The sequence below is a fragment of the Hemiscyllium ocellatum genome, chromosome 18, assembly GCF_020745735.1.
Source record: "Hemiscyllium ocellatum isolate sHemOce1 chromosome 18, sHemOce1.pat.X.cur, whole genome shotgun sequence".
NCBI lineage: Eukaryota > Metazoa > Chordata > Chondrichthyes > Orectolobiformes > Hemiscylliidae > Hemiscyllium > Hemiscyllium ocellatum.
In genome coordinates, this window is record NC_083418.1 from 22223293 (window position 1) to 22235990 (window position 12698).

Here is a 12698-nt window from a genome sequence, read left to right on the forward strand (position 1 = left end):
TTCAAATGAGTAAAACTAAAGGAATTTGCACCCAAAGCAGGAAACGTGAGATAAGTTTACCCAGGCCGCTCATTGTTCCTGTTGCTGTGGTGGGAGGAAACAGGCTCTGACAGTTGTTCCCAGTTGTGCTCGGTCTCCAATTTCGATGCACTGCAAAGAAAAAGAGTACGGTGGTTATGATTTTGTTCTCTTTCCCTTGGAGCTCTGCATGCTAAATGAATTCAACTGCTTAATACAGACTTGAATACATACTGTGAAATCATACACATAGGAGGCCACTTGGATCATTTAGAAATGCCATTTAATTAGTCCCAACCCTAACTTTCTACCCCATACTTCTCCATGTTTTTCCTTTACAAACATTTATGCATTGATCATTTCAATGTTACTTTTCAACATGATCTCATCATACTTTCAGGTAACACATTCCCGATCATAACTTACCATGACAATCTTTTGACTCTCACTCCCTCGAGTATTGAATTTGAAATGCTCTCATTTATAAGCACCTCTCCTCTGCCTGCTCTGTCCCTACCTTGCATTCTCCTGCAGCTCACATCACTGAGTACATCTGCTTTTCTGGCATTTGCTTCATTTGGATTTGTTCCACTGCTGGGTTGCAGTTTTGTTGTAGTCTTTAAGTATCTTGGGCACATGGACGGGAGCATTCCTCCTGAACCTCTCACCCTTACATTTCTTTAATGCTCCTCAAACTATCCTGGGCTATATCCTCCCAGTATTACCTTCTTATTCTGTATGATGCATACTGAATCATTTTTTAAAAAAGATTTATAAGTGCAAGTAGTTTGTTTCAGTCAAGACATTATTGGCAGAAATTGTGTATGAATGCTTTACTGTATTTTCCTTATCATGTTTAACGAGATGTTCCTTCCTTATGCATTACAGCTTTAATTCAGCACTATAATTTATGGTGGAATTGATGGCGAAATTCAGGAATTTAGAAGCTCTAACCAATCCACTGTTCTTTTGTCATCATTTTTAAAACCCTAGAGGGCAGCCCACCAGATATGGTGGATTGTCAATGTTTAGACTGTAAGACATTGGACCAGAAGTAAGCCATTTAGCTCATTGAGCCTGCTCCACCATTCAATTAGATCCTGGCTGATCTGATAATCCCTCTGTCCTGCCATTTCTCAAAACTCTAGATTACCTTAGTCATTATAAATCTGTCTATCTTAACCTTGAATATTCTTTATGAGCCAGTCTCAAAGCCCTCTGTGATAAAGAATTCCAGATTCACTACCCTCAGAACAAATTCCTCATCTCTGCCCGAAATGTACAATTCCTTTTTCTGACCTTATGTCATCTGGTCCTAAACCCTCACTCAAGGAGGAATACCTCTCCTCATCTACCTGTCAAGTCCCTTAAAAATCATTTTTGTTTCATTCTTATATATTCCCACGAGTACAGGCCCAATCTACTCAACCTCTCTTCAAAGGGCAGTCCTCCATACCCAGGATCAGCCAAGTGAACCTTCTCTGGACTTTCCTTAGAATTGGGACCCTAAACAGGTCACAGTATCCCTACTGTGGTCTGACTAGAGCTTTGAATAGCTTGAACAAAACCTGCCTATTTTTAAATTTAATTTGATTTGATTTGATTTATTGTGGTCACATGTACTCTGTCTCCTTTGAAATAAAGGCAAACATTCCATATGCTGATGTTGGATGCTAGCATTTTGTGATTCAAGCATAAAGACTCCCAAATACCTTTGAACTGCTGCCTTCCACTGTCTTTCTCCATTAAAATACCATCCACCTCCTCTATTCTTCCTGCCAAAATGCACAACCTGATATTTATTCACATTGTATTCCATCTGCCAAGTTTCTGTCCACTTGCTTCGCCTGTCCACATCCCTCGGTAAATTCTGGATGTCACCCTCATTGCTTTCCCAATCCTCCAAATTTCTACTAAACTTTACCACATTGTATTTTCTTTCTTTCAAATTGATGCTGTCTTTTACTGCCCAGGTTAACCATGGTTGGCTTATCCCTTTCACAGAATCCTTTTCCCTCACTGGAACATGTTATTTTAGCAGAAACTTGAACTAGTTTCTTAAATGTCTGCTATTGTTCCTCCTCTGCCTTTGCTGCTAAACCCCTTCCCCAGTCCATTCCAGCTGGTTCTGCCCTCATTCCTTTGTAATAAGCTTTATTTAAGCTTAGTGCAGTTGCTCACAACCCAAGTTCCTCCCTCTAAATTCAATCATGTTATGATCAATTTGCTGAGGGGATTTTTTACTCAGACATAATTTTTTAAAGCTGTCTCATGAACCATGCCTCACCAAATCTAAACTACCCTGATCCCTGGTTGGATCCACAGCATATTTCAGGAAACTGTCCAGAAGACATTCTGTGAATTCATCCTTGTGACTATCTTTACCAATCGATTTTCCATGAAGATTAAACTCACCCATGATTAATGTACTTGCCTTTGTTGATGTCCTCATTGTCTCCTGATTTATTATCTGTCCCACTGTATAGCTATTGTTAAGGGGCCTATCAACCACTACTACCACTGTCTCCTTCCCCTTACCACCACCATTGGGATTCAATGTCTTCTGATCCAAGATAATGTTTTTCCAATTGTACTTATTCTATCCTGTACTTCATTGTGACCCCATCACCATTTTCTTCCTGTCTGCTCTTTTGAAAAGTCACAATATCCCTGATATTGGGAAAGCTGTAAGGTGATAACCATTAATATATATTTGTGTTTTAATTCATTTATTTTGTTCCAAAAACTATACACATTCGAGTAAAGAGCCATTTTAATACAATTGTTTTCTCTAGTACTAATTGGCATTTTTTTCTGAATACAATTTGCTTAATTTCTTATTTTTCCAGAATTTGCTTTCCCACTACTTCTACAGTGTGTTCTGTGATGAAGGATGATACAGAATATTTATTGAGTGCTTCTGCCATTTCCTTTTTCCCCATATAATTCATTAAAGGGACATAAAACATTTGAGAATCCTTCAATTCAATCGAGGACAGTTAGGATGAGCACAGAATGAAGAAAGCACCAAGATGGAAGGTGGTTAACAGCATGGATGATATGCAGAGTCCGACTGTGAAGTGTGTAAGATACTGAGGAATAACTCAAAGAATATCACTGGGTTGTTTCAATGTTGTGGGCAGGAGAAAGAAGAATGAAAAGATTCAACCCAGAAAAGGTGGGAAAGGCAAAGGATAAAATGAAGCAGCATTGTTATGTTACAAGGTCATACAGTGTAAAGAAGTTTGGGAATAATAAAGGAGTCAAGGATCAGATTTTTCACGAAAGCATGATAATGTGACTTTTGAAGGGACAAAGTCTGAGGACAGGAAATTCATGCCAGTACAAAAGTTCACATTGTCAAATGCCAAGAGGTTGTATTTATCAAGTGAGAAGGCAAATCTGAAGTGATGATAGTGTGTGTGAAGTGAGATCATAGAGGAACTGAATTTAGTGGTGGGATTAAGCGAAATTAGAAAATGATGTGAAGTCAAGACTACCAAAACACAAATGAAAATCAGTCTGTCAATAGGCACTCCAGAAGAAATTCAAGATCGCTACAAGAATTGAATGATATGACCAATGTTATCAGAAAATGGAAATTTACCTGGTTGTAGACCTTCTAACATTGTGAAGAAAGGGCTGAGAGATGTTATTCAGAAAGCACCTTCACCCATCACCCTTCATATCTTCCTTTCCCGACGTGCTGCTCTCTCACAAATAGACAATCTACAAGTGGCACGGTGCCTCAGTGGTTAGCACTACTGCCTCGCAGCGCCAGAGACCTAGGCTCAATTCCAGCGTTTGTATGTTCTTCCCGTGACTGCATGGGTTTCCTTTGGGTGTTCTGGTTTCCTCCCACAGTCCAAAAATGTGCAGGCTAGGAAATGGCCATGCTAATTTGCCCTGCAGTGTTTGGGGATGCACAGGCTGGGTGCGTTAATAACTATGGTAAACATGGGGTTATGGGGATAGGCGATGTTCTTCGGAGGGTTAGTGCAGACTCGATGGGTTGAATGGCCTTTATGTGCACTGTAGAGATTCTTTGATTCAAACAATGGCAATATACTGTGTCATTGTTTAATGAATAATGCACTTTTAATGAAGTTAAGAGTGCCAAGATGTTTTACACAAAATAAAAATTGGCATCGACTCAAACAGGGTGACACTTGAAAAGATGTTTATGCCTATGGATTTTTTTCAATGTTGAACTGGAAGAAAGCTTGTCTCATCTTAGACTGGATACTCATCAGCAACTTGATAATACATAATCCGTGGAAAGGCTGAGAGGTGGTTTGAGATAGAACTTTTTGTCAAAGAGAAGATAAGTTAAAAGACGCCCGATTCTTGGGTTATGTTAAGAATGATGTACACAAGGCTACGTAACGATTGCATTGAGGATGTACATATAATAGCAGCAGCCAAACATATGGCATTTGAACACATGATTTGTGTCATTCAGTCTGTTGTGTTCAATCACACTAACGCTTAATCTTGTCAGTTTGAAAACTGAATATCAAGATGTTGAATGTTTGTGTGTCATTTGAAGCATGGTGCAATAAATAAGGTTGAATAAAAGTAAAAAAGGTTGTTGCAAGTGGACAGAAAGAAAGTCTCTTGATACAAGATGATTTTTAATTGATTGAACAGCATACAAAGAATGGCTCAAAAGCTTAGAAATAAAATTCTAATCACTGCCAAGCAGAAGCATTGCTTGCTTCCACTGAATTTAACAAATTTTTAAGATGGAAGCTCCATGACAGCTGTAGATTTGTAGCTGAAGCTCTAAGGGGAACAGATAGATGCATGCTTCCTTCCTCATGATTTTATCCAAATTATGCTACTTATTATGTTCTGGCTCAGATGATCCAACAAATAAGTTGCTCACGTTAAAAATTACTTCACTACACTTGTAACTAAATGTATACACTGCATTAAAGAAAGTGACAGTACTGGATTTAGGGTTTCTTAATCTGAAGTGCCATCTAAAACAGAGGAGGTATATTGTAAGGAAGACAGCACGCATCTCACTACATCAATAGAGCCGAGAAAGAGATGTTCAAGAGTGCCAAGTTCCTGGGAGTGACTATCACCAACAATCTGTCCTGGGGCACCATGTTGATGCGACAGTCTAAAAGGCACATCAACGCCTTTTCTTCCCCAGGAGGCTAAGGAAATTTGGTTTGTCCATAAAAGTGCACCCCATAGACAGCAATCTATTTGTATGCATCAAGGATTGGTACAACAACTGCCCTGCCCAGGACTATAATGAACTAGAGAGTTCTAATCACAGCCCAGTCCATCTCACTAGCCAACCTTTCATCCAATGACTCCATTTATACTTCTAGCTGCATCGAGAAGGCAGCCAACATCATCAAAGACCCTCCCATCCAGGTTATAATCTCTTCCAACCCCTTCCATGACCAACAGGTTCAAGAACTATTTCCTCCATGCTGTTATTAGACTTGTGAAATTTGAGAGATCCATTCAATCTAATGTTGACCTTGCTTTCTGTGCACCCTCATTGCAGCTGTAAATTTGTATTCCTCGCTCTGTCCTTTCATCCTATGGCCTTTGTATTGAATGATATGTCCATACTGCACGTAAAACAAAAGTTTTCACTATATCTAGGTATGTGTGACAATAATAAATCAAATCAATTCAAATCAAATCATGTGGAAGCTAATTCTTACTTTACATTTGTCAGAACTGTCACAAAGCCAGGAGCCTAGTGCATTAACTACAAGAGTTAAATCAAAAATAAAATAAACCTCCTCTTATTGACATTCAATAATGAGAAAGAATATAAGGAATAAGCTAAGGCCACTCAGAACCATTATGAAGCAGATCAGTTATCAGCATGGATGACTGTGCTCTGAAACGGTGAGCAAAGCATGCTGGTATCTATGAAAGCAAAGCAAAGCCTTCCTGCAAATATGTAACAATAATGACAAGGGTGCCACTTTAATTATGTTTTGCTCTTTCAGGCAAAATGGCAAATAGGAAAGCAGCATTAGTTTCTGAAAACATAGAAAAAGAATCATTATTTCAGAAGCTAGCTAAATGGCAACATGAAATTGAACTGAAGATTGTTTTAAATGCTTAGGCTTCAGAGCTTTTTTTTATGCCTTGTAGCTATATAAAACTACCAATTTTCTTTTTTAATTTACACGTTTGGATATATTAGCACAAAAGGTCCTGACATTCACTTCACAATAAACAATTCAGTTTGATTTTCCCTATGTAATTCCATGTAATAATTACAGCATCACTAATGAGATGGATGCAGTAATTGTCTCAATTAAATTAGAGATTAAAATTTTTCATTAAGAGGATAATTGGATTGTTTTCATTGTCTGACAATTGATTAAAAACGTGCAAACTCAACAACATACTTTAATCAAATTTTGTGATGAGGTTTTCAATATTCTGCAGTTTTTGTACAAAGATCTATTTCATCGTTTCATTCATGAAAAATAATGTAGGGAAAATATTAGTAATAAAACAATATTACATTACAAGTCTGCAACTACAAAATTAGTAGATACGAGGAAATACAACTTTGCTTCTTTAATACAGGTACATATCCCTCCACAGGAGCATGATTAGGTTAAAAAAAAAACCAAGTTAAAGGAATCATTAGAAAAAGGGACCAAAAGTGTGGTAAAAGAGAGAGGTTTTACTAAGTGAGTTAAAAGAGGAGAGAGAAGTTTTCAGGGGAAAACCTGTGGAATGTTTTCTGTATAACCAAAGACAAAGTCACCATTGTTGGGCTGAAGGAAGTGGAGGATGAACAAGAGGCTAGAATTGTAGTAAGGCAGAGTTTTTGGAACATTGTAGCTTGTAGAAACAGAGAGAAAAACAAGCCTATGGATAAATACAAACACTATGACGAGAATTTTAAAAACTGCGTGATTGAAAACCAATGTAGGCAATGGAGTCCAGATTAATAGTACGTGAGGAGAGGTACAATACAGACAGCAGAATTTTGGATCAGCTTGTGCTTAGGGAGAGTGGAGGATGCAAGGTCAACCAGGAAAATTTTGGAATAACTGGGTAATGCATTTACAGATGAAGATTTTGTGACAATCCAGATGTAGATGTAGCTTAGTGATGTAGAGAATAGGATTTTAGAAGCCCAACTGAGGATCAATTCATTGCTGAGATTGTGAACTGTCTAGTTCAGGTTGAGGGAATGGGATGATATCATTTGAAAACAAGTGCTCATCAAAGGCAATGAATTAATAGAAGACAATAATTTCAACAATCCTAGTCTATGTGGAATAAATCCTGGCTCAGGAGAAAAAAAAAGAGAAATTTCACCAAAAAAAGTGGGTTATTGCAAAATAAACAGCATATAATAAATATGAAAGCTGTAGAACCTGAAACGAGGTATCTAGTTTCTCTCCCAATATCTGTAGTCATGAGGAGTCTACTTGCATGACAAAACACCACCTATCTAACTACTGAAGCATTGCATTTGGATCTGAAGTTCAAGTTCTTTTTTTTTTGAAAAGGGTTGTTCACAGGGTGTGAAAATTGCTGGCTAGGCCGGTATTTATCGTCCATCCCAAATCACCCTAAAAGAAGCTTGTGGTGGTCTGCTTTCTTGAGCCATTGCAGTCGTTCAGGTGCAGAAACATCCATGTGACTGTCAGAAATGGATGCGGATTGTGGAGAAATTTGCAGGTGAAGCTATTCTACTGTACCCGCTGCTCTTGGCCTTAAAGGAGGCAGAGGTTACAGATTTGGTGACTGCTATCGAAGGAGTCCACGCCAGTTGCTACATGCATCTTGCAAATGATGCACATTGCTGCTACTGTGCAGCAGAAAATGGAATGAATGCTGAAAGGGTGTCAAATAAGCAGCTACTTTGTCTTGGATGTTGCTGAGCTTCTTGCATAGATTCACCCATAAGGGCAAGAGATTCCAATAAACTTCTGACTTGTTCTTGTCGATGGTGGAAAGCTTTTGGCAAACAGGAGGTGAGTTGCTGAATGCAGAACCAAACATCTGACTTGCTCTCAAAACCATGGTATTTAAATGGATGGCCAGTTCTGTTTCTGGTCAATGGACAAGGACATTGATAATGGGGGAATTCTGTGATTATAATGACAATGAATGTTGAGGGGAGTTGGATGAATTATCTCCATGCAGGTGGTCATTGCCTGGCACAAATATTACTTGTCACTTATTAGTCTGAGCCCAGACAGTGTCCAAGTCGTGCTGCATGTGGATACAGCCATTCCTGTATCTGAGTCACCCCAATTGTGCTAAGCATTGTGTAATCATCAGTGAACATCACTAGTTCTGACTAATTAAGTATGAATGAAGGGATGATTATCGATGAAGCAGCTGAATATGTTTGGGTCTAGGAAACTACCCTCAGGAACCCCTGCAACCATCTTCATGTCTGGTGTGACTCCAACCATAAGAGAGATTCCACTCAGCCCAATTCCTGAAGTATTCATTCTCTTTACTTCAGCAAGAGATACTAGGAACCAGCCCCAAAAGCAAAACTAAAAAAAACTCAGTGGGGCTTTATTTTAAATACTCTTTTGTCTCAGCAACACTTGCTTGAAACGTTACTTATAACTTCTAATAACTTTTTCTTTTTATTTTTGAATTATTTTGTAACAATATGTAATATACTAACTTGTAACCAGTCGAAACCAAAACTTTCACAACTGATCTACTTTAACTTCAATCATTTGAATTAAAAGGGGGCCAAACAAGCTATATTAATCTACAGTTCACTGAACATACTGGGAAACACATCTGGTTGTCATGACAATACAGATAATCAAACACTTTATTGACACTTCCTGTGCTGCTGTTTGTGAAATGTCAAGTGATAAATTAACCTAGTTTGAGCGAAATACGTTGACTTTAGTGTGGCTACTACACTAAAATAACTACAGGGAGAATTTTACCAGAACATTTCTTTTTCAAAACGCATTGGTTTACATTCACATTTCTACAAAGTTTAACAATGGGAATGGCTATGATGTTATAAAGCAAACCATGTAGAGTTGGGTTTAGGAACCAACATTAATTCCATATATTATGTGTAAATTCACTGACACTACACTCCCTGCAAGACCATAAAACTATGCCACAAGCTCAGATTCGCTTCTGGGAGTACAGGATTGATGAGGTGCCTTTATTGGTTTAGATGGACAGAATTCTTGTAATAAGTTTTTATGAAAGAGCAACATCTCTGTAGGTCACATCCCAAACTGACAGCTAGAGCAGAATGGTGCCGGAAAAGCACAGCAGGTCAGGCAGCATCTGAGGTTTCCAGCATCTGCAGTCCTCACTTTTTCCTAGCTAGAGTTGAGAGTATGGTGTTAGAGATGTGCAGCTGGTCAGGCAGCATCCAAGGAGCAGGAGAATCTGCATTTCGGGCATAAGCCCTTCATCAGGAATGTGCCAGAAACATCGATTCACCTGTTCCTCAGATGCTGCTTGACCGGTTGTGCTTTTCCCGCACCACACTCTTGACTCCAATCTCCAGCATCTGCAGTCCTCACTACTTCCTGACAGTGAGAGTTGAGTGGAGACATCTTTTCTCCTGAGGAAGGGGTTAAAGATATTGAATCATCTCAGACTCCTTTGTATCACATATTGATGAACTCCGACATCAATAGCTGGCTTGGAGGTAGATCACTGCATCTTGCAGCTCCTAATTGACAGCACTGTTCGTGTAGTGCACTTTCTGTACTAATAAAATCAGACAACAGGACCAGCAATATAAATAGAATGAACGCGAGTGTATTTTTTTGCACTTAAAATTAATCCTTATCCCACTATACATTGATATATAATGAGACGTCATGCAAAAGCTGCTCATAACCATGTAAAACTATTCTGTGTTCTAGACCATGCCCTGCAGAGTAATGTGAAACTAAGAAATGTCAACTGTATGGAATGATCTATTGAGTACGAAGGAGATAAATCTTTCATTCAAGCCAGATATGGATTTTCATTCATGTAACTCAGTTGAATTTTAAAGTAATTCATTTGTCATCATCCCAGGTTCACAATCTTTTTTTCTTCATTCTTTTGCAATGTTTCAATATATTGGATGCATGCGCACATGCATATGTCTCTTTCCTCTTCCCATGTTCTTTTCCTAATCAGAGGATAACTAGACGGAATGTTGATACTTTTTCACTTTGCAGCAGTTTACAGCAATTAACGTGCTAATGCTTTTTGCATTTGGCAGCACTTTTCAAAAACAGGACCATTTAGTTATGCAATGTAGGGAAGCAAGTAGATTTTGGAGGCAGTGGTTGAAATTTTCTCAAGAGGGTAATGTGGTGCAATCTAGGTACATAAATAGGCTATTTGTGGGAACAGATGATAGCAGAGGCCAGTGTGATTCACAAGCAGGGTAAGGAAGAAACATCATCTGCCTCCATCTGCTTGTGTTAAGATCATGAAAACAATGTTCAGGCTACCAAGCAGGTTAAATGGTAAGGCTGCATCTACTATCATGCTGGACTAACGTAAATGTCTTGCTCAAGTAGGTGTACCACTTTAAGCTTAACAGACCATTCTGCAAATTTTAAATCGCTTCAAGATGAAACTGCCGATTGTCTATTATTTCTAACTACTTTATTTAAAAGAGGCCACATGGAAAGAATTAATGGTAGTAGTGGTTGAGGAGGGGAGAACGAAGTTGAGACAGAGATGGGAGTAAAACATATTTCATTCTTAGAAAAAAATGTAATTTCTATTTGGCAAAGAAACTGTATAGACTGACACAACTTTTATCACAGAAAAAAATCACAGAGTGTACTCTTTCCACTGATTTGGACATTTATTAAATTGTGAAAAACATGCATGCCCATCAACTGCTAATTTAGCAGGCTGAAGAAATTGTTTTTGTTTAATTTGATGGTTGAATTCCTTCTTGCTAATGTTATCATATGGTATAATGAGAGTTTCTCTCTAGTAGATGATGGATTATTCCTGGGAAAGAAACAAGTTGGGGCTATATTAAATAATGAACTGCATTGCTATTGCATCTTTGAAGTAGTAAAAACGTCCCAGGGTAAGTTCAGTGGAAGAGCAGTGCATCTTGTAGAAACTTGTTTCTATAAAGCAATTAGCCCAGAAAAGACTGTTAATCTAATTCAGAATGGATTTGTATAAATAATATTACCTGTAGCAACACTAGGCTTACTATGGAATGATAACTACATTGTGGATTGTGAAAGTTTTGAATTGCAAATTATTGTAGAAGGAAAAGGCAGTGTGTTTTGTGGAAAACATGGTATCGAAACAATATTTTGTCAACAATGCCTGCATTGAAAGAGTTTCAACTCGATGAAATGGTTGTTTGTTAATGGCAGAAGACACAACTTTAAACTGGATAAATACCCCTGTCATGGGTCAGGGAAAATCTCTAATAATATGTGATGGATGATACCAGGAATCATGAGAAGAAATTTGGCCAGGAGTGGTGCTCGAGAACATTCTACCATTATTTCCAAGCTAGAAAACAGCTTTATTTTCAACCTCATAAGTTGCAATACCTCAGCACCTCAGTCCAGTTAGAGATTAATTGGTGCCTGGTGCAGATAGATTCTTTCTGCTCAAAACATTAACTAATCTTTTGCCATTATAAATGCTAACAAACCTACTGCGCATTTCATATTTTTGCCAAGATGATTATTTTCTTTTAACAAGCTACAAGACGTTCAAATTAGATTCTTCTCTCTACAGCAAATGTGACTTTGGTCACAAATGTGCATGACTATTATAATTAATTTTCTGTGATAAGATAATGAATCCATCAGCTCTTAGTAGGCAATTTAACATGCTGATAATAAAAGTTACACGGTGAATAATGCTTTAGACATTTGCAGCAGATTAACTAATGGATATATAGAGAGTACCAAGACCTTTGGGAACAGGTTGAGCTCAACAACTAAATTCCAGGCGATTCTACTAGATTTCCCCTCTGAATTATGAACTGTGCCTCTGTTAAGATGAATGGCTAAAATATGGCTAAAAGGCCGAATCTTGCATTGATGATCAGAATAGAAATTCCACACTGTTATGATCCTAGCTGATTTTACACTGGGATTCCGCTCCCAAAATCTAAGCTGGCTTGACAGATCATATAGAGTCACAGATTCATACAGCACAGAAACAAACCTTTTGGTCCAACTTGGCCGTGCTAACCAGGCATCCTGGTCTGTCCTAGTCCCATATACAGCATTTGACCCATATTCCTTTAAATCCTTCCTAATCATATACCCAATGTTGCAATTGTACCAGCCACTTTCTCTGGCTGCTCATTCCTTACATGCATCACTCTGTGTGAAAAAGCTATCCCTCAGGTCCTTTGAAAATCTTTCCCGTCTCCTCTATACCCTCTAGTTTTAGACTCTCCTACCCTAGGAAAAAGACGTTGGCTATTCACCCTATCCATACCCCTCATGATTTTATAAACCTCTATCAGGTCACCCTTTAGACTTAATTAGTTTTTAACTTAATGTGGTGATGACTGAAACACATTCTTGTGAGGTTGCCAATGATCTTTCACTGTAGAGATTTATGACACAACAAACTGAGCTATGTATATATTGCAGTTAGAAAGAGCTTAACATAAGCATTAAAATAACATTTCAACACTGTTACAATCCAGAGAAACTAAACTCCAATCT

The 12698-nt window shown here is 38.2% G+C and overlaps 1 protein-coding gene across 4 annotated transcripts in view; it reads right to left on the reverse strand.

The window, feature by feature from the left end:
• Positions 1–12698, reverse strand: part of LOC132824364 (activating molecule in BECN1-regulated autophagy protein 1-like) — a 446197-nt gene that overhangs the window by 105581 nt on the left and 327918 nt on the right. For all 4 annotated transcript variants that reach the window (XM_060838755.1, XM_060838754.1, XM_060838752.1 and 1 more), the window contains one exon: positions 61–150. In XM_060838755.1, coding sequence (XP_060694738.1) covers positions 61–150 — 90 coding nt within the window. The remainder of the gene's footprint in view (positions 1–60; positions 151–12698) is intronic.